Raw genomic sequence first — 22,608 nt, forward strand, 5'->3', positions numbered from 1 at the left:
TGAGTGCGCGCGTGCGTGCGTGTGCTAATGAGGGCTGCAGTAAAGCCCTGCCACAGCCCCTATGATTAGATTATCTGAACGAGCCTCACATTGCTCGCATGCCCTGAACTCCGTTGCTGCGGCAACTGTCTCCCGTGGCCATGGACCAGTATAAAGAGGGTATTGATAATCTATAATGATGAGGAGGAGGAGGGGGAGGAGGAGTAAGAACAATTCCAAATCTTCAGGAAACACTTCAGGAAACAGCAGAGGGTGCATCCCCTATCCACATCGACGGTACCGCAGTGGAGAAGGTGGAAAGATTCAAGTTCCTTGGCGTACACATCACTGACAAACTGAAATGGTCCACCCACGCAGACAGTGTGGTGAAGAAGGCACAACAGAGCCTCTTCAACATCAGGAGGCTGAATAAATTTGGCTTGGCACCTAAAACCCTCACAAACGTTTACAGATGCACAATTGAGAGCATCCTGTCAGGCTATATCACCGCCTGGTACGGCAACTGCACCGCCCGCAACCGCAGGGCTCTCCAGAGGGTGGTGCGGTCTGCTGAACGCATTACCGGGGGCAAACTACCCGCTCTCCAAGACACCTACAGCACCCGATGTCATAGGAAGGCCAAAAAGATCATCAAGGACATCAACCACCCGAGCCACTGCCTGTTCACCCCGCTATCATCCAGAAGGCGAGGTCAGTACAGGTGCATCAAAGCTGGGACCGAGAGAATGAAAAACAGCTTCTATCTCAAGGCAATCAGACTGTTAAATAGCCATCACTAGCACATTAGAAGCTGCTGCTGCTGCCTATTGAAATCACTGGCCACTTTAAGAAATGGAACACTAGTCACTTTAATAATGTTTACATATCTTGCACTACTCATCTCATATGTATATACTGTATTCTATTCTATAATATTCTACTGTATCTTAGTCCATGCCGCTCTGTCATTGCTTGTCCATATATGTATATATTCTTAAATTCCATTCCTTACTAGATTTGTGTGTATTGGGTATATGTTGTGAAATTGTTAGATATTACTTGTTAGATATTACTGCACTGTCGGAGCTAGAAGCACAAACATTTCACTACACCCAAATTTGATTTGATTTGAAATAATTTCTCCACTCTGTTCTCTCACTGAATTCCATACAGTATATGGAAATATACAGTATTAGCCTGAATGGACACTGTATGTGCTCATTATGATCCCTTCATGCATGTGACTTGAGGTCAGCAGTTTTTTTTATCCCTGAACTACTGTAATAGAAATTGTAAGGTAATGAATGCTCCTTTTATACATTCCAGATACAGTGGGGGGGAAAAGTATTTAGTCAGCCACCAATTGTGCAAGTTCTCCCACTTAAAAAGATGAGAGAGGCCTGTAATTTTCATCATAGGTACACGTCAACTATGACAGACAAAATGAGAAATAAAAATCCAGAAAATCACATTGTAGGATTTTTAATGAATTTATTTGCAAATTATGGTGGAAAATAAGTATTTGGTCAATAACAAAAGTTTCTCAATACTTTGTTATATACCCTTTGTTGGCAATGACACAGGTCAAACGTTTTCTGTAAGTCTTCACAAGGTTTTCACACACTGTTGCTGGTATTTTGGCCCATTCCTCCATGCAGATCTCCTCTAGAGCAGTGATGTTTTGGGGCTGTCGCTGGGCAACACGGACTTTCAACTCCCTCCAAAGATTTTCTATGGGGTTGAGATCTGGAGACTGGCTAGGCCACTCCAGGACCTTGAAATGCTTCTTACGAAGCCACTCCTTCATTGCCCGGGCGGTGTGTTTGGGATCATTGTCATGCTGAAAGACCCAGCCACGTTTCATCTTCAATGCCCTTGCTGATGGAAGGAGGTTTTCACTCAAAATCTCACGATACATGGCCCCATTCATTCTTTCCTTTACACGGATCAGTCGTCCTGGTCCCTTTGCAGAAAAACAGCCCCAAAGCATGATGTTTCCACCCCCATGCTTCACAGTAGGTATGGTGTTCTTTGGATGCAACTCAGCATTCTTTGTCCTCCAAACACGACGAGTTGAGTTTTTACCAAAAAGTTCTATTTTGGTTTCATCTGACCATATGACATTCTCCCAGTCCTCTTCTGGATCATCCAAATGCACTCTAGCAAACTTCAGACGCAGGGAGACACGTCTGGCACTGCAGGATTTGAGTCCCTGGCGGCGTAGTGTGTTACTGATGGTAGGCTTTGTTACTTTGGTCCCAGCTCTCTGCAGGTCATTCACTAGGTCCCCCCGTGTGGTTCTGGGATTTTTGCTCACCGTTCTTGTGATCATTTTGACTCCACGGGGTGAGATCTTGCGTGGAGCCCCAGATCGAGGGAGATTATCAGTGGTCTTGTATGTCTTCCATTTCCTAATAATTGCTCCCACAGTTGATTTCTTCAAACCAAGCTGCTTACCTATTGCAGATTCAGTCTTCCCAGCCTGGTGCAGGTCTACAATTTTGTTTCTGGTGTCCTTTGACAGCTCTTTGGTCTTGGCCATAGTGGAGTTTGGAGTGTGACTGTTTGAGGTTGTGGACAGGTGTCTTTTATACTGATAACAAGTTCAAACAGGTGCTATTAATACAGGTAACGAGTGGAGGACAGAGGAGCCTCTTAAAGAAGAAGTTACAGGTCTGTGAGAGCCAGAAATCTTGCTTGTTTGTAGGTGACCAAATACTTATTTTCCACCATAATTTGCAAATAAATTCATAAAAAATCCTACAATGTGATTTTCTGGATTTTTTTTCTTCTTAATTTGTCTGTCATAGTTGACGTGTACCTATGATGAAAATTACAGGCCTCTCTCATCTTTTTAAGTGGGAGAACTTGCACAATTGGTGGCTAACTAAATACTTTTTTCCCCCACTGTATACTAGACATAGATCTAGGATCAGCCGACCCAAACCTGATCCTCACCTTGACCTTAAAGGAAAACTCCACCCAAAAACGATATTTTAGTATTTGTTTCATTAGTCCATTTATTTTTTTTATTTTTTTTTTAGGGGGTAGATCAGCGTTAATATTGCAGATAGATTGTAACTTCCATCAATGTAATTGTCTGCATCACTTCCAATCCACCATATGTTTTTTTTGTGTTTTTTTTCTCGCATATACATTAGTCCATTGTTGATATAGTCCCAACATGTTTTGCTTGTCAGCAATCAAGTTTTCAAGATATGTAACTTTCAAAATACAGAAATATGACCTGTATGATGCTGACAAGCAAAACATTTTGGGACCATATCAACAATGGACCGATGAAACAAATACCAAAAGATACTGTTGTTTTTGGGTGGAATTTTCCTTTAAGGGGGATAAAATGCAGCTGACCTTAGATTGGTATCTAGATCTACTAGAAAAAGCCTCTTTAACTCTAACCCACCTCCCATCTTGTCTCCCTCTCCCCCTCTCTCCAGACGGCACGCCCAAGATCATCTCCTCCTTCAGTGAAAAAGTGTTTGGAACCAACGAGTTTGTGTCACTGTTCTGCACGGTGAAAGGCACGCCGGAGCCCAGGGTGACGTGGACGCTGGACGACGATCCGGTTATCAGGAACTCCCGCCACCGCATCGGCCACTACACCAACCAGGAGGGCCATGTGATCAGCCACCTGAACATCAGCCAGACAACAGGGCCGGACGGGGGCGTCTACAGGTGCATCTGCAACAATTCGGCCGGGGCGGTCTCCTACCAGGCGCGAATAAACGTAAGAGGTGCTTGTCAGATCAGCTCCTCCAAAACAATTACATTTTACACATGTTTATGAATTCATTTGTTGTTGATGTTTTTGTTGTTTTTTCTGATGCATGAGCTCCTTTGAGAGTGCCTGACTAACATCTTTTGAGCTCGTTTTAGGGTCTCCTTGTTGGTTGTGTGTGTGTTGTGTGTGTGTTGTTTCGTTCCTTCTTGTTTTGTTTATGTATGTCACAAATATGTGTATGTGTGTACATGTGTGTCTGTGTTTTTGTACGTGTGTGTGTGTGTTTCTGACTCTGTGTGTGTCTCTGTGTGAGCGTGTTCTATCTGGTCTGTTTTCCCCAACGGTCGTTCTGTCTGTGTCGATGTGGGTATCTTTGTGTCTGTACCCATCGTTTTCCTTTTGCTTTAATTTCCTATTCAAAACATGCCAGATTATCCTAGGGAATCGTCTAGTGCTGCGATCATCACTCACTGGTGTCAGCGGTAACTTCTCTAATGCCCTACTCCCTACCTAACATCCGCTGATGGCTTTATATTGGGACGCCATTAAGTTGATTTACACTAGCACTAGCATATGACTGAGGAGCAATCTACACTCAGCAGGGAAGTGCCAGGCAGCTCTATAGCCAGCTACTGTAGGACTGACTGTCACCATGGTTACTGGGGGTATCTAGACTAGAGACTCCAGGCCCTCCATCCTCCACTCAATGCTAATTCATTACCTTATAAAGGCTCAAAACAGAGAAGGATAGGCCTATGGCCTGTGTTACGGATTGGATAACTCATTTTAATGGTTTTCCCACTGGAAAGCACCATGTTGTAGCTAAGCATGGGCTTCTTGAGGGGATGCTAAAGTCTCCAGTTCAGTAGGCTAGCTAACCTAGCGCAGAACAGAGCTGAGCTGAGCTGAGCAGAGCGTCCATGGCTTCTGAATGCAGCCTGAGCGTAGAAGATAAATATCAACAGGTGCCATTGCAGAGACAGTGTAATGACTGTCTCTCGCATCATTGGCTTCTTAATCATGCTAAAGAGAGTAGCAACGTGGATGCCTGTACAGTGCACTAGAGGTGCACACCACCACAGATTTAGTTCAACTGTGTTCTATCCAGCTACAGTCTCTAACTCTAGATTTGTACATTTCTGTCAAGTGTTAGTTTTCCTATGGCTCCTATTGGCAATACAGGATGGATTGGGTAACTGTCGTCTATCTACAGTATGTTAAATATCCTAATAGTCAGTCAGTATCCCTGGTAGGGTCTGTATTATAGAGCTGTGTTGGTTACATGCTGTTGGTTTTCCGGCAGTGTGAGAGAGAGAGCAGGGGGAACATGAGTAATGCTTTTGATAAGAGGTTCATAAGTGGAGAGTGGGAACATTGTACTCTAATGCTTGTCAAACGCAATCATGCCTGGTGTCTAGCAGGTTCTAGAACAGTGTGATAATATTCACTTCACCTCTGAGAGTTTAAAATAGGAAAGTAGGAACACCCCCTCTGGAACACTCAGCTATGGATAGGTCCCAGTGATGAGGAACTAGGGTGATTTTATATTACTATTATTCAATGAGACTATAGAGATGTGTATGTTTATGTAAATTATTGCCTTTTATTTCCTAATTACAGGAAAAAAGAGGTGTTGATATTATACTAATAGTAGGATATCGTAGTCAGGCAGTTAACAAATCCCAAAGGAAGATATTATTTTAATATGCGTTGCAATATCCAATAAATGTTGTCCTTGTCTTTCAGAATTAATCCTTGTCTGTGTCCATGGTTTCTGACACACTTAAACATCTCAAACTTCTAAAGTTTCACATTTCTCAGCCTCAAAATCATTTTAAGAGAGGTATTTCTCTTCTGTCTCCATTAAGGGCCTGCCAGCATAAGACCAATGAAAAACCTCACCGCCATTGCTGGGCGGGACATGTACATTCACTGCCGCGTCATTGGCTACCCGTACTACTCCATCAAGTGGCACAAGGACGCCAACCTGCTCCCCTATAACCACCGGCAGCGGGCGTTTGAGAACAATGGCACGCTAAAGCTGTATGATGTACAGAAGGATGTGGATGAGGGAGAGTACACGTGTAGCGTGCTGGTCTCACCTTCTCTTTCCACCAGCCAAAGTGTGCACGTCAGTGTGAAAGGTACAGTATGCACTCAAACCTTTAACCTACTCAGTTAAAGATAATTTATAAGCCAGGGGTTCTCAACCTGTAGAGCTAGATGCTACATTCATAACCAAGTGGCACGGTGGTAATTACCAGTTGTGAGGTCGTAAATTCAGGCAATGGCATTTGGAATTTGATACCAGCAACACTCCGGTTGCCAGCTTACGTCCAGAGTTTTCCTATCAGACCTGGGATTCGAACTGGCAACTCTCCGGTTGCTGACTCGACACTCTAACAGCTAGGCTATCACCCGCCCCGCCAACACACATGATTCTACTACAGTCGTGGTCAAAAGTTTTGAGAATGACACAAGTATTGGTCTTCACAAAGTTTGCTGCTTCAGTGTTTTTAGATATTTTTGTCAGATGTTACTATGGTATACTGAAGTATAATTACAAGCGTTCCATAAGTGTCAAAGGCTTCTATTGACAATTACATTAAGTTTATGCAAAGAATCAATATTTGCAGTGTTGACGCTTCTTTTTCAAGACCTCTGCAATCCGCCCTGGCATGCTGTCAATTAACTTTTGGCCACATCCTGACCGATGGCAGCCCATTCTTGCATAATCAATGCTTGGAGTTTGTCAGAATTTGTGGGTTTTTGTTTGTCCACCCGCCTCTTGAGGATTGACCACAAATTCAATGGGATTAAGGTCTGGGGAGTTTCTTGGCCATGGACCCAACATTTTGATGTTTTGTTCCCCGAGCCACTTAGTTATCACGTTTGCCTTATGGCAAGGTGCTCGTTCTTGGATGGTTGGGAGAAGTTGCTCTTGGAGGATGTGTTAGTACCATTCTTTAATCATGGCTGTGTTCTTAGGCAAAATTGTGAGTGAGCCCACTACCTTGGCTGAGAAGCAACCCCACACATGAATGGTCTCAGGATGCTTTACTGTTGGCATGACACAGGACTGATGGTAGCGCTCACCTTGTCTTCTTCGGACAAGCTTTTTTCCGGATGCCCCAAACAATCGGAAAGGGGATTCATCAGAGAAAATGACTTTACCCCAGTCCTCAGCAGTCCTTACCCTGTACCTTTTGCAGAATATCAGTCTGTCCCTGATGTTTTTCCTGGAGAGAAGTGGCTTCCTCGCTGCCCTTCTTGACACCAGGCCATCCTCCAAAAGTCTTCGCCTCACTGTGTGTGCAGATGCACTCACACCTGCCTGCTGCCATTCCTGAGCAAGCTCTGCACTGGTGGTGCCCCGATCCCGCAGCTGAATCAACTTTAGGAGACGGTCCTGGCGCTTGCTGGACTTTTTGGCCGCCGTGAAGCCTTCTTCACAACAATTGAACCTCTCTCCTTGAAGTTCTTGATGATCCGATAAATGGTTGAGTTAGGTGCAATCTTACTAGCAGCAATATCCTTGCCTGTGAAGCCCTTTTTGTGCAAAGCAATGATGACGGCACGTGTTTCCTTGCAGGTAACCATGGTTAACAGAGGAAGAACAATGATTTCAAGCACCACCCTCCTTTTAAAGCTTCCAGTCTGTTATTCTAACTCAATCAGCATGACAGAGTGATCTCCAGCCTTGTCCTCGTCAACACTCTCACCTGTGTTAACGAGAGAATCACTGACATGATGTCAGCTGGTCCTTTTGTGGCAGGGCTGAAATGCAGTGGAAATGTTTTTTTGGGATTAAGTAAATTTTCATGGCAAAGAGGGACTTTGCAATTAATTGCAATTCATCTGATCACTCTTCATAACATTCTGGAGTATATACAAATTGCCATCATAACTGAGGCAGCAGACTTTGTGAAAATTAATATTTGTGTAATTCTCAAAACTTTTGACCACGACTGTACTCATTAGCTGCGCATCAGGAACTTGATTTGCTGAATCAAGTGTGTTACAGCCTCTGGTATAGGCACTTAACAGATATATGCCATAATCAGTAAAAGGTATGGCTCCTATAATCAAATCAAATTGTATTTGTCACATGCTTCGTAAACAACAGGTGTAGACTATCAGTGAAATGCTTACTTACGTGCCCTTCCCAACAATGCAGAGAGACAAATCTAAAAATAATAGAAAAATAAATAAATACACAATGAGTAATGATAACTTGGCTATATAGACGGTGAAAAAGAGCGCCACCATGTGGTGGTCTCTGATAGAGGTGCAGGTTTAGATATAGATGCAACTGCCCCAGCGTCCCGGTAAGAGGACGGAAAATGACCGGTAGGAGACAGGGATACAATTTCCACTTTATTGCCACATTCAAGACAGGCACACACACACACACACACACACACACACACACACACACACACACACACACAGGAAGTGGACTAGGTGGAAGTGTTGTAGTGATAGTGGTTTGTAGGTCAGTGACACACAACACCAGCGTGTGTTGGGAGAGTCCAGGGCTGCAGGAGAAATGGTAAATGAGTTGTGTCCCAGCTGTTGATGTGCAGGGCAGAGGTTTATGCTCCTCACTGCCACTGCTTGCTGAAGACTTAACCTGGACTGGACTGTGTTTTTATACTTGTCCTGGTCCCACCTGCCTAGTGGAGAGATGCCCTGAGGAGATAATATATGATATGCCATTTAGCAGACGCTTTTATCCAAAGCGACTTACAGTCATGCGTGCATACATTATTTTTTTGTGTATGGGTGGTCCCGGGGATCGAACCCACTACCCTGGCGTTACAAGCGCCGTGCTCTACCAGCTGAGCTACAGAGGACCACTATGCAGGTGGGCAGGGTCAAAGGTGGTGATGGGCAGTCAAATGTCCTAATCAGAGGTCACTGGTTGTGGCATGTAACTGGAGCGCTCCAGAGGTGCAAACAGAGTAGCCTGTAAACAATGGGAACCCATCCCCCGCCTCTGCTCTCTGCAGGGTCAGGGAGTCAGGCAGAGTTAGGTAGGCTACTTGTTTCAAGAGTTAGAGGGCTATGAGTTAGTTCATGAGAGGGACTGTGTCACGTGATATGCATACATGTTTATTTATATTGAATAAACACCACGACAAAACAACAAATGAAACGAATACGTGAAGTCCAAGGTAGCACACAAACAACATACCTTACACGGAACAAGATCCCACAACCCACTAGTGCCAATAGGCAATAGATCTACACATTCTAGATCTAAACATAGAAAATCAACATAGCAAAACACAACACAGAAAATACACACCCTGACTCAACAAATACGAGTCCCCTGAGTCAGGGCGTGACAGTACCCACCCCCCCCCCCCCAAAGGTGCGGACTCCGACCGCGCCACATAAACATAACAGGGTAGGGGCCGGGTGGGCATTCCGCCTCAGAGGCGGATCCGGCTCCGGGCGTGACCACCACTTACTCTCCACCTCCCTGTTGCGCCCCTGGTCTGGTCTGGACCTCGGTGCGCTGCTTCCCCTCTCCTTCCTCCCACGACGTACCAAGCCCTGTCTGGACCCTGGTGTGGGAGACCCCGAACCTGGAGAGGGGCTGACGTCTGGGTCTGGACTGGAACCGCTGACTGGAGCTGGACCCGACGACGGTGGATCGAACTGCTCTGGCTCCGGAGTGGAGCCGCTGACAGGAGCTGGATCAGGCACCGGTGGAGCGGACTACTCTGGCTCCGGAGTGGAGCCGCTGACCGGAGCTGGACTGGACCCCGGTGGAGCGGATTGCTCTGGCTCCAGAGTGGAGCAGCTGACCGGAGCTGAACTGGGCACCGGTGGAGCGGATTGCTCTGGCTCCGGAGTGGAGCAGCTAACCGGAGCTGGAACAGGCACGGGCCGTGCCGGACTGGACACACGCACCACTGGCTTGGTGCGGGGAGCAGGAACGGGCCGGACCGGGCTGACGACGCGCACCACTGGCTTGGTGCGAGGGGCAGGAACAGGCCGGGCCGGGCTGGCGACGCGCACCACTGGCTTGGTGCGAGTGGCAGGAACAGGCCGGGCTGGCGACGCGCACCACTGGCTTGGTGCGAGGGGCAGGAACAGGCCGGGCTGGGCTGGCGACGCGCACCACTGGTTTGGTGCGAGGGGCAGGAACAGGCCGGGCCGGGCTGGCGACGCGCACCACTGGTTTGGTGCGAGGGCAGGAACAGGCCGGGCCGGGCTGGCGACGCGCACCACTGGTTTGGTGCGAGGGGCAGGAACAGGCCGGGCCGGGCTGGGCTGGCGACGCGCACCACTGGCTTGGTGCGAGGGACAGGAACAGGCCGGACCGGGCTGGCGACGCGCACCACTGGCTTGGTGCGAGGGACAGGAACAGGCCGGACCGGACTGGCGACGCGCACCACTGGCTTGGTGCGAGGGGCAGGAACAGGCCGGACCAGGCTGGCGACGCGCACCACTGGCTTGATGCGAGGAGCAGGAACGGGCTGGGAACACACACCACTGGCTTAGTGCGGGGAGCAGTAACGGGTCGGGCCGTACTGGGAACATGCACCACTGGCTTAGTGCGGGGAGCAGGCACGGGCCGGACCGGACTGGCGACACGCACCACTTGCTTGGTGCGAGGAGCGGGACTGGTGCGAGGAGCGGGACTGGGTTCCTTTATAAACCCCCGCTCCTTCTGCTGCCTAACCAGCTCCTCTCGCCGTGCCTCTACACTTTCCTTCTCCCTTATAGCCTCCTGTAGCGCCTCCCTCTGACCTAATAACTCCTGCTCCCACTGAACCAAAACATTTTCTTGGGGCTGCTTCTCGGGCCTCCTCCTCGGCCGGCTTCTGTGTTGCCGTCGTTCCTCTCCTGCCTGGGCATTTACCTTCGCCCATGGCCCTTTCCCCGCGAATATCTCCTCCCATGACCACCATTTGCCCACCTGTGACATCGCTACTCGCTCTTCCTGGGCACGCTTCTTGGTCCTCGTTTGGTGGGTTCTTCTGTCACGATCGTTTACAGACGGGACGGACCAAGGCCCAGCGTGATATGCATACATGTTTATTTATATTGAATAAACACCACGACAAAACAACAAATGAAACGAATACGTGAAGTCCAAGGTAGCACACAAACAACATACCTTACACGGAACAAGATCCCACAACCCACTAGTGCCAATAGGCTGCCTAAGTATTGTCCCCAATCAGAGACAACGAGCTACAGCCACCCTGGCCAACATAGATCTACACATTCTAGATCTAAACATAGAAAATCAACATAGCAAAACACAACACAGAAAATACACACCCTGACTCAACAAATACGAGTCCCCTGAGTCAGGGCGTGACAGACTGTATTGGTATTCTACCTACGGGGTACCAGTACTGTGTCGGTGTGCAAGGGTACAAGGTAATTGCGGTAGATATGTATGTATCAAAATCAAATGTTATTGGTCACATATACATATTTAGCAGATATTATTGTGGGTGTAGGGAAATGCTTGTGTTTCTAGCTCCAGCACTGCAGTAGTATCTAACAATTCACAACACATCTCAAAGGAAAATAATGGAATTAAGAAATATATAAATATTAGGACGAGCAATATTGGAATGGCATTGACTAGAATACAGTAGAATTCTGTATTCGGAAAGTATTCAGACCCCTTTACTTTTTCCACATTTTGTTAGGTTACAGCCTTATTCTAAAATTGATGAAATCGTTTTTTCCCCTCATCAATCTACACATTATACCACAGAATGACAAAGCAAAAACAAGTTTTTATAAATTTTTATAATTTATTTAAAATAAAAAACTAATCACATTTACATAAGTATTCAGACCCTTTACTCAGTACTTTGTTGAAGCACCTTTTTGCAGCGATTACAGCCTCGAGTCTTCTTGGGTATGACGCTACAAGCTTGCCACAACTGTATTTGGGGAGTTTTTCCCATTCTTCTCTGCAGATACTCTCAAGCTCTGTCAGGTTGGATGGGGAGCGTTGCTGCACAGCTATTTTCAGGTCTCTCAAGAGATGTTAGATCGGGTTCAAGTCCGGGCTCTGGCTGGGCCACTCAAGGACTTTCAGAGACATGTCTTGAAGCCACTCCTGCGTTGTCTTGGCTGTGTGCTTAGGGTCATTGTCCTGTTGGAAGGTGAACCTTCGCCCCAGTCTGGAGCAGGTTTTCATCAAGGATCTGTACTTTGCTGCCTTCATCTTTGCCTCGATCCAAGCTAAATTTCTTCAGCCTCCTGAGGTTGAAGAGGTGCTGTTGCCTTTTCTTCACCACACTGTCTGTGTGGGTGGACCATTTCAGATTTTCAGTGATGTGTATGCCGAGGAACTTGAAGCTTTTCACCTTCTCCACTGCGGTCCAGTCTGCTGTCTCCTGAAGTCCACGATCAGCTCCTTCATTTTGTTGACGTTGAGGGAGAGGTTATTTTCCTGGCACCACTCCGCCAGGGCCCTCACCACCTCCCTGGAGGCTGTCTCGTCATTGTTGGTAATCAGGCCTACTACTGTTGTGTAGGGATAAAGTGACTAGGCAACAGGATAAATAATATCAATCAAATTCAATCAAATGTATTTATAAAGCCCTTTTTACATCAGCAGATGTCACAAAGTGCTATACAGAAACCCAGCCTAAAACCCCAAACAGCAACCAATGCAGATGTAGAAGCATGGTGGCTAGGAAAAACTCCCTAGAAAGGCTGAAACCTAGAGAGGAACCAGGCTGTGAGGGGTGGCCAGTCCCCTTCTGGCTGTACCGGATGGAGATTATAACAGTACATGGCCATTAAGGCCAGATTTTTCTCCAAGATGTTCAAACATTCATAGATCACCAGCAGGGTCAAATAATAATCACAGTGTTTGTAGAGGTTGCAACAGGTCAGTACATCAGGAGTAAATGTCACTTGGCTTTTCATAGCCGGGCATTTAGAGGTTGAAATAGCAGGTGCGGTAGAGAAAGAGAGTTGAAAACAGCAGGTCTGGGACAAGGTAGCACGTCCGGTGAACAGGTCAGGGTTCCATAGCCGCAGGCAGAAGAGTTGAAACTGGAGCAGCAGCACTACCAGGTGGACTGGGAACAGCAAGGAGTCATCAGGCCAGGTAGTCCTGAGGCATGGTCCTAGGGCTCAGGTCCTCTGGGAGGGGAGGGAGAGAGGGAGAGAGCGAGAATTAGAGGGAGCATACTTAAATTCTCACAGGACACCAGATAAGACAGGAGAATAACACCAGATATAACAGACTGACCCTAGCCCCCGGCACATAGACAATTGCAGCATAGATACTGGAGGCTGAGACAGTAGCAGCAGCGTATGTGATGAGTCAAAAGAGTTAGTGTAAAAAGGGTCAATGCAGATAGTCCAGGTAGCTATTTGGTTAACTATTTAGCAGTTTTATGGCTTAGGGGTAGAAGCTGTACAGGGTCCTGTTCAATCCAGACTTGGTGCATCTGTACCGCTTGCCGTGCGGTAGCAGAGAGAACTGTCTACAGTGAGGGAAAAAAGTATTTGATCCCCTGCTGATTTTGTACGTTTGCCAACTGACAAAGACATGATCAGTCTATAATTGTAATGGTAGGTTTATTTGAACAGTGAGAGACAGAATAACAACAACAAAATCCAGAAAAACGCATGTCAAAAATGATATAAATTGATTTGCATTTTAATGAGGGAAATAAGTATTTGACCCCTCTGCAAAACATGACTTAGTACTTGGTGGCAAAACCCTTGTTGGCAATCACAGAGGTCAGACGTTTCTTGTAGTTGGCCACCAGATTTGCACACATCTCAGGAGGGATTTTGTCCCACTCCTCTTTGCAGATCTTCTCCAAGTCATTAAGGTTTCGAGGCAACTCGAACCTTCAGCTCCCTCCACAGATTTTCTATGGGATTAAGGTCTGGAGAGTGGCTAGGCCACTCCAGGACCTTAATGTGCTTCTTCTTGAGACACTCCTTTGTTGCCTTGGCTGTGTGTTTTGGGTCATTGTCATGCTGGAATACCCATCCATGACCCATTTTCAATGCCCTGGCTGAGGGAAGGAGGTTCTCACCCAAGATTTGATGGTACATGGCCCCGTCCATCGTCCCTTTGATGCGGTTAAGTTGTCCTGTCCCCTTAGCAGAAAAACACCCCCAAAGCATAATGTTTCCACCTCCATGTTTGACAGTGGGGATGGTGTTCTTGGGGTCATAGGCAGCATTCCTCCTCCTCCAAACACGGCGAGTTGAGTTGATGCCAAAGAGCTCGATTTTGGTCTCATCTGACCACAACACTTTCACCCAGTTCTCCTCTGAATCATTCAGATGTTCATTGGCAAACTTCAGACGGGCCTGTATATGTGCTTTCTTGAGCAGGGGGACCTTGCGGGCGCTGCAGGATTTCAGTCCTTCACAGCGTATTGTGTTACCAATTGTTTTCTTAGTGACTATGGTCCCAGCTGCCTTGGGATCATTGACAAGATTCTCCTGTGTAGTTCTGAGCTGATTCCTAACCGTTCTCATGATCATTGCAACTCCACAGGGTGAGATCTTGCATGGAGCCCCAGGCCGAGGGAGATTGACAGTTATTTTGTGTTTCTTCCGTTTGCGCATAATCGCACCAACTGTTGTCACCTTCTCACCAAGCTGCTTGGTGATGGTCTTGTAGCCCATTCCAGCCTTGTGTAGGTCTACAATCTTATCCCTGACATCTTTGGAGAGCTCTTTGGTCTTGGCTATGGTGGAGAGTTTGGAATCTGATTGATTGATTGCTTCTTTGGACAGGTGTCTTTTATACAGGTAACAAACTGAGATTAGGAGCACTCCCTTTAAGAGTGTGCTCCTAATCTCAGCTCGTTACCTGTATAAAAGACACCTGGGAGCCAGAAATCTTTCTGATTGAGAGGGGGTCAAATACTTATTTCCCTAATTTAAAATGCAAATCAATTTATAACATTTTTGACATGCGTTTTTCTGGATTTTTGTTTTGTTATTCTGTCTCTCCCTGTTCAAATAAACCTTCCATTCAAATTATAGACTGATAATTTCTTTGTCAGTGGGCAAACGTACAAAATCAGCAGGGGATCATATACTTTTTTCCCTCACTGTATGTCTTGGGTGGCTGGAGTCTTTGACCATTTTTAGGGCCTTTCTCTGACACCGCCTGGTATAGAGGTCCTGGATGGCAGGGTGCTCGGCCCCAGTGATGTACTAGGCTATATGCATTACATTTAAGTCATTTAGCAGACGCTCTTATCCAGAGCGACTTACAAATTGGTGCATTCAACATTGGATAGCCAGTGGGACAACCACATCTTGATCACAGTAAGTACACTTCTTCAAACAAGCAGCTGTGAGCAAAGTCAGTGCAATCAGGGACAACTACATCTCGATCACAATAAGTACATTTCTTTAAACAAGTCAGTGCTAGCAGGTAAAATAAGTCAGGCGTTAGTTTAGACAAAAGACAGTGGTAGGAAAGGGGGGGGGGGGGGCTAGAAGGATTACTATTATACTATTCCAGGTATTCCTTAAAGAGGTAGGTTTCAAGTGTCTCCGGAAGGTGGTCAGTGACTCCGCTGTCCTGGCGTCGTGGGGGAGCTTGTTCCACCATTGGGGTGCCAGAGCAGCGAATAGCTTTGACTGGGCTGAGCGGGAACTGTGCTTCCGTAGAGGTAGGGGGGCTAGCAGGCCAGAGGTGGATGAATGTAGTGCCCTCGTTTGGGTGTAGGGTCTGATCAGAGCCTGAAGGTACGGAGGTGCCGTTCCCCTCACAGCTCCGTAAGCAAGGACCATGGTTTTGTAGTAGATGCGAGCTTCAACTGGAAGCCAGTGGAGTGTGCGGAGGAGCGGGGTGACGTGAGAGAACTTGGGAAGGTTGAACACCAGACGGGCTGCAGCATTCTGGATAAGTTGCAGGGGTTTAATGGCACAGGCAGGGAGCCCAGCCAACAGCGAGTTGCAGTAATCCAGACGGGAGATGACAAGTGCCTGGATTAGGACCTGTGCCACTTTCTGTGTAAGGTAGGGTCGTACTCTGCGAATGTTGTAGAGCATGAACCTGCAGGATCGGGTCACCGCTTTGATGTTAGCAGAGAACGACAGGGTGTTGTCCAGGGTCACGCCAAGGTTCTTTGCACTCTGGGAGGAGGACACAATGGAGTTGTCAACCGTGATGGCGAGATCATGGAGCGGGCAGTCCTTCCCCGGGAGGAAGAGCAGCTCCGTCTTGCCGAGGTTCAGCTTGAGGTGGTGATCCGTCATCCACACTGATATGTCTGCCAGACATGCAGAGATGCGATTCGCCACCTGGTTATCAGAAGGGGGAAAGGAGAAAATTAAATGTGTGTCGTCTGCGTAGCAATGATTAGGAGAGACCATGTGAGGATATGACAGAGCCAATTGACTTGGTGTATAGAGAGAATAGGAGAGTAAGTCAGCTGATCTGAACATTCACAGCCACTATGCCAGTCTGCCAGTACACTACAATACATAACCTCAGATGGCTCTCCCCACTGGGCACAGACGTCAATTAAACGTCTATTCCATGTTGGTTCAACATAATTTCATTTAAATTATGTGGAAACAACAATGATTAAACCAGTTTGTGCCCAGTTGGTGTAGTCTTTCCTCAATAATGCCGCTGCATAATTTGAAGTATCAGTACGAACGGACCAATCGGAATCCTCTCTCGGTGCCGCCGCCATGTTAACGTGTGTGCAAGGCGGGGGAAATAACGCTGGCTGCGGCCCTAAACAAAGCCTAGAACACCGACATTCCCAGTCTACCTAATTTGCCTCTCGGCTGCTTAGCATTCTGAGGCTGCGGAGAGGAAAGGAGAAGAGCGGGAATCCCCAGGAGCCCATTATGCTTACTTTGTTGTGAATTAAATAATTGTTGAAGTGCCGTTTATTCCAATGTTATTTTAAATTATTAATTTTTCAAAGCATCTGTTTCTCACAATGGCTATAGTATCCCCAGAGAGCGAGAGACAGAGGAAGAGAAAGAGAGAGAGAAAGAGGGAACGAGGGAGAGGTAGAGCACAGCCATGCCTTCTGCCTCGCCTCTCCGCAAGGGGAAATGTAATGAATTTCTCTCTCTCACCTGCATCTCCACGGTGTTAAGCCATGTTATTAATAAGGTGATAGACTAGATGCGAGGATGGTTGATCAGTGGTACGATACATACATAAATACCCTTGCCTTAACTCTACCGTCTCTTTCTCCCACAGTTCCCCCCACCATCCATCCCTTCGAGTTCCCTCGTTTCTCTATTGGCCAACGTGTGTTCATTCCATGCGTGGTGATGTCAGGTGACCAGCCTGTATTCATCACCTGGCAGAAGGATGGTCGGCCAATCCCGGCCAGTCTCGGCGTAACCATCGACAACATAGACTTCACCAGCTCCCTACGTATCTCCAACCTGTCTCTCCTGCACAACGGCAACTACACCTGCATCGCACGCAACCAGGCCGCCACCGTGGAACACCAGAGTCAGCTCATCGTCAGGGGTGAGGAGGGGGGAGGGAGTGAGAGTGGAGAGGGGAGAGGATGTGGAGAGGGGTGGGAGGGGGGAGGGAGGGAAGTGGGGAGTGAAGGGGGAGAAGGTTTGACACTACTCAAATATATGAGTCTAGAAGGTATTTGCTGGTTTTCAAGTATTCTGCTAGAGTAAACTCTCTTCATATGTTCCCCTACAGTTGGAGTGGATCCAAATCAACCTACCACTAGGCCTATGTTGGGTATAGCAAAAGAAAACCTATATGCTAAAACAAAATACAACCCTAATCCCAATAGCAGTGTTGCACATGCTGTTTTACAGTAATCTTAATATTTTAATGTTGTGATGTGATGCCACTTATTCCACTACAGGGCTAATATGCTAAACCACTCATTAGCATTGGCTCTTCTTGTTTTTCTCACAGTTGGTGTGAAAATATAGCATTTCTAATTTGTGCTATTTAAGCCACAAGGTATTACAAACTCAAACTACAACACCATAACAGTATAGCTAGTGTTAATCAATTACCTTTTGTCTGTTGCTCTCCCAACCAGTCCCTCCAAAGTTTGTGGTGCAGCCCAAGGACCAGGACGGCATCTATGGAAAAGCTGTGATCCTCAACTGCTCTGCAGAGGGATACCCCGTCCCTACCATAGTGTGGAAGCACTCCAAAGGTAAATATGACCAGAATATACAAGGATTGTGTTAAGTAGAGTGTAAATGTTTTGACATAGAGTGAAACAGGGAGGTACTGCACAAACCTGTCCAAATAGAACACAGTTGTTCATTTTCCGTTGCACTACTGAACATGACCCAGGATTAATTAAAAGCTACTCTTCTCCCTTCTGACCACTATGATGATATGTTTACACACTGGGTTCATGATTGAGGATAAATACCCCTCTGTAACTGTGCATCTTCCATTTCTACTCCTCTGACTATCTTGCTGAATTGCATAAACACAACATTGTCCTACGGGAAGCTTTTTTATTAAAAAGCATCCGTTTAGGAGAGCCAACACAGCAAACACAGTGTCCACAGCCTTGAGGTTGAATGGTGAAAGCTCAGCGCTGAAACTCTAAACAAATATAAAGAGGAAGAAGGGAAGGCAACATCTTCTCACATTACCATAAAGGAGGAAATTGAAATGTACTGTAGATTTTGTTGACGTAAAACATCCATCCATTATGTAATCATTTTTCATCATTTGGTCATAAACTATGCAAGAGGTGTTTTTAATACATCTTACATCTCCTCCTCCTCTCTCTACCTCCATCCCTCTCTCCCTATCTCCCTCCCTCCCTAGGTGCGGGGGTTCCCCAGTTCCAGCCTATAGCCTTGAACTCGGGCTTCCGTATCCAGGTGCTGGTCAACGGCTCTCTGCTCATCAAACACGTGCTGGAGGAGGACAGCGGCTACTACCTGTGTAAGGTCAGCAACGACGTGGGAGCTGACGTCAGCAAGTCCATGTACCTCAACGTCAAAAGTAAGTCACTGAAGACCCCTGTCTGTATAAATGGACCTCAGTGTCAAATGGAAGACCCCCCCCCCCCCCATCCTGAAATGTATGTGTTCTCCGATGTAAAAATAAATAAATAATAATAATACAAAGCTTAGTGTCAAAAGTACCTTAAGGGAGACCCATGGGGAAGCAGTAGGCTACATGTTGGCTCTCACTAGAGACATTATTGAAAGCCATTTTGTGGACTCTTCCGAGCATCCATTTCTGTTTGATGTTAAGTCATGTTAGTGGTCTGTGCTGGAGTGAGTGTCCCTGTGTGTGAATGTAGTGCTAGGGATGTCAAAGAGCCACATTGTTTTAGCCCTGTATTTACAATGGGGTGGTCCAGTATAGTGCTGGGTAGTGTTTGTGGCGTTAAATGGCTAAAGGTTAAGTGAGTGGAGTCACTGTGCTCTGTGACAGAGAGGCCACCAGTGTGGTGCCGCCACCACCACCACCACTATCATGGCCCTGTATCTTTCTGCCTGAACACATCCCACAATAGCAGCCATGCAGCGTCGCCAGTCTCCGTCGCTCTCTCTTTCTCTTTGCGAAACAGGCGTTTATCCGCTGAGTGGCCATGGACTTAGCTCCCCTCCATTAGGCTCTGAACTCTGTATGCAGGCAGAGGCTGCCATGTGGAAAAGAGGGCTGAGGGGGAGGGGAGTGGAGAGATGGACTACCTGTCTGTCACCCTCCCTTGTCTTCCTCTTCTCTCTCTCCCCTCCTCTCCCTAGGCTGCTCTTCTGTATGTCTGTCTTCCTCTCCTCCTCTTCCTCCTATTCTGCTTCCTATTTCCCTCTGTCTTCCCTTTCAGTCTTTCTCCCTCTGTCTTCTTTGTGTGTGTGTAATATTTAACTGTATTTAAATTCTGATACAATATAATTTCCCCTGCCCTGTCTGCCTGTCTCCTACCTCTTTCCCTCCTCCCTCCATCTCCCATCATTGTGTGTCTCCCAGTCTAACCACTGGGATTTGATTGGGAGTGACATGATGTGATGTTGTGCCCATCACCCACCTCTAGAGCCAGTTCCATCCACCCAAGTAAAATTCAATTCCATTTATTTGATTTTTTTCAGCACCTTCATCCCCTTCCCAATATTACATAATCTCCCCGAAAAATGTGGGGCATTATTTCTTATGAATAATATAATATAGTAACAAAAGCTAAATTGGATGCATTATACTATATTCTTGTCCAGCAAGTGAAATTAAAGCAGTGTTATTGGATAATGAAACAAATCAAATGCGAGATCTCTCCAAGCTCTCCTTACTTATTTCAATCCCCTGCTCCCACAGGCATACATTTACATTTTTTTTTACATTTTAGTCATTTAGCAGACGCTCTTATCCAGAGCAACTTACAGTTAGTGAATACATCTTTTTTTTTTATACTGGCCCCCCGTGGGAATCGAACCCACAACCCTGGCGTTGCAAACGCCATGCTCTATCAACTGAGCTACATCCCTGCCGGCCATTCCCTCCCCTACCCTGGACGACGCTGGGCCAATTGTGCGCCGCCCATGAGTCTCCCGGTCGCGGCCGGCGGCAACAGAGCCTGGATTCGAACCAGGATCTCTAGTGGCACAGTTAGCACTGCGATGCAGTGCCTTAGACCACTGCGCCACTCAGGAGTATACCATATTTTAATTAAGTCTATTGATGCACCCGTGCGTCAATCCAAGTAACATAATAAAAAAATCCCATTAAAATCCATCAATTTAAGCTAGAGATATCAGTTTTGCATGGGCTGCGTCTCAATCCACCGCATCCGCCTATGTTGGCCTTCTGCATCTGCAGTGAAAGGTGACAGAGCTACAGCGGTGTTTGTCAGAGCATGTGACATCCCGAAAATCAGTCTTCTCACGAAAACATCTGGAGCATCCAAACGGTTTGGCCTATAAACTATGAAGGTAACCCATACAAAAAAATGGAAGTATGAGTTTTGTGGCAACAAAAATAAGGGGTAAGTTTATGTCCAAAGAAACACAAACATATCCTGAGCTTTCTTATATCTCCAAGATATAGGACAGACACTTCAAAACCATATTCCTTATGATGTATTTTTGCCATTTATGAATGTGTTATTCAATGCGTTTCTATGGGCTATAGTAGTAAAGGCCAAATTCAACATTTATCAAATAATACAAAAAAAGATACCTAAAGGGGTCCTAAAATTCAAATCAAATATCTAAATGATCCATGGTATGGGTTGGGTTAAATGCGGAAGACACATTTCAGTTGAATGCATTTAGTTGTACAACTGACTAGGTATCCCCTTTCCTTCCTTTCCCCCCTTTTAGAGGTTAAAGTCTTTGATTATACTATAAATTGTTGCTGTAGATTTTTCCAAGAGGAACACTGCCCTCTTCAGGTGAAAAAAGGAAACTGTAGAAAAAGTGATGCCAGGCTATTGTTTTCATGTTGAAGGAGTTTTTTATTTTTTTATTTTTTTTATTTAACCTTTATTTAACTAGGCAAGTCAGTTAAGAACAACTGACGGCCTATTTACAATGACGGCCTACACCGGCCAAACCTGGACGACGCTGGGCCAATTGTGCGCCGCCATATGGGACTCCCAATCACGGCCGGTTGTGATACAGCCTGGAATCAAACCAGTTCCCATTTGATGTTGATGTTGAATAGACTATGTAAACTGCACTGATTTGTAATATGAAAGAGGAACTGTTGATTCTCCTTAATCAACATAAACATTTTGAGCCAAAGTTTCTGGGTAAATCTGGTTCTTAGTGTGTCTTGAGAGGTGTGTGTTGTTTATGTGTGCATGTATGTGTGTGTGTGTGTGTGATCTCCTGCTGCATCCCTATGGCTGGGCTGGGTGCTCATTTGATTCCAGTCACACAGTGGTCTAGTCACAGGGATCTTATATACTTGTAGCTGTTATCTGTCCCTGCAGAGTCTGTCTGTCTGCCGCAGCCAAATACTGCTCCCTCATGACTAGCTCTCTCTCTCTCTGTCTGTCTGTCTGTCTGACTCAATCGCTCATGTAATACTCTCACACAATTCCTCAAAAACACACACACAGTACATGTACCAGGACACGTACACTTACAAACACACACTCATATGGATAAACACAATTATACACTACACCGGTGGAGGCTGTTGAGGGGAGAACGGCTCATAATAATGGCTGGAACAGAGTAAATGGAATGGCATCAAACACACGGAAACCATGTGTTTTATGTATTTGACACCATTCCACCTATTCTGCTCCAGTTATTACCACAAGCCCGTTCTCCCCAATTAAGGTGCCACCAACCTCCTGTGCACTACACACTTAAAGCCTTACGTCTAGACACACACAGCAGAGTACCCACAGCAGTGGTAGATTTTTGTCCACACGCACACGCGCGCACACAGAGAGATGTCCCTCTGCAGTGTGTGCGTGCATGTTTGTGTCTGTGTGTGAGCCTGTGTGTTCTCCCTCAGGTTGAGCTGATCTCCCGGAGTGTCAGGTTCAGGTTGTTGTTTTGATCGTTGTGCGGTCGGATCGGTGCGGTCGGGTGTTGGTTGTGTCTGGCCCTCCTGCTCTCTGGAACCTGAGCCTCCCTGGAGCTCTGCTCCTCTGGTCTCCTGTGGATCAGTGTGTTTGTGCCAGACGAAACCCTCATTAACCCACAGAGCCTGTCCTCTGCTGAGCAGGTGTAGTATTACATACTGTACCCACCCCAGACTGTGTCCTCCTCTCCATACATGTAGGCACTAAGCATGCTGCAGACTAGCATGTGTAGTATTACAGACTTTACCCACACCAAACTGTGTCCTCCTCTCCTCGCCATAGACTGCTGGAGCAGTACAGGCTGTGCTGTACTGGTGTGTGTTGTTTATCCAGGCCATATGACACCACTGCTGCTGGAGAAGCTGCTGCCACTTAAGAGGCTTAAGA

General features: G+C 46.5%; 1 protein-coding gene across 2 annotated transcripts in view; it reads left to right on the forward strand.

Moving 5' to 3' along the window:
• Positions 1 to 22,608, forward strand: part of LOC311136573 (cell adhesion molecule DSCAM-like) — a gene marked incomplete at both ends in the record, with an annotated part of 150,008 nt that overhangs the window by 82,410 nt on the left and 44,990 nt on the right. For both annotated transcript variants that reach the window (XM_084170759.1, XM_084170760.1), the window contains 5 exons: positions 3,438 to 3,734; positions 5,590 to 5,865; positions 16,929 to 17,207; positions 17,752 to 17,871; positions 18,504 to 18,683. In XM_084170759.1, the coding sequence (XP_084026885.1) occupies positions 3,438 to 3,734; positions 5,590 to 5,865; positions 16,929 to 17,207; positions 17,752 to 17,871; positions 18,504 to 18,683 (1,152 nt within the window). The remainder of the gene's footprint in view (positions 1 to 3,437; positions 3,735 to 5,589; positions 5,866 to 16,928; positions 17,208 to 17,751; positions 17,872 to 18,503; positions 18,684 to 22,608) is intronic.

This window comes from Coregonus lavaretus (assembly GCF_964263955.1).
Source record: "Coregonus lavaretus genome assembly, chromosome: 10".
Classification (NCBI taxonomy): domain Eukaryota; kingdom Metazoa; phylum Chordata; class Actinopteri; order Salmoniformes; family Salmonidae; genus Coregonus; species Coregonus lavaretus.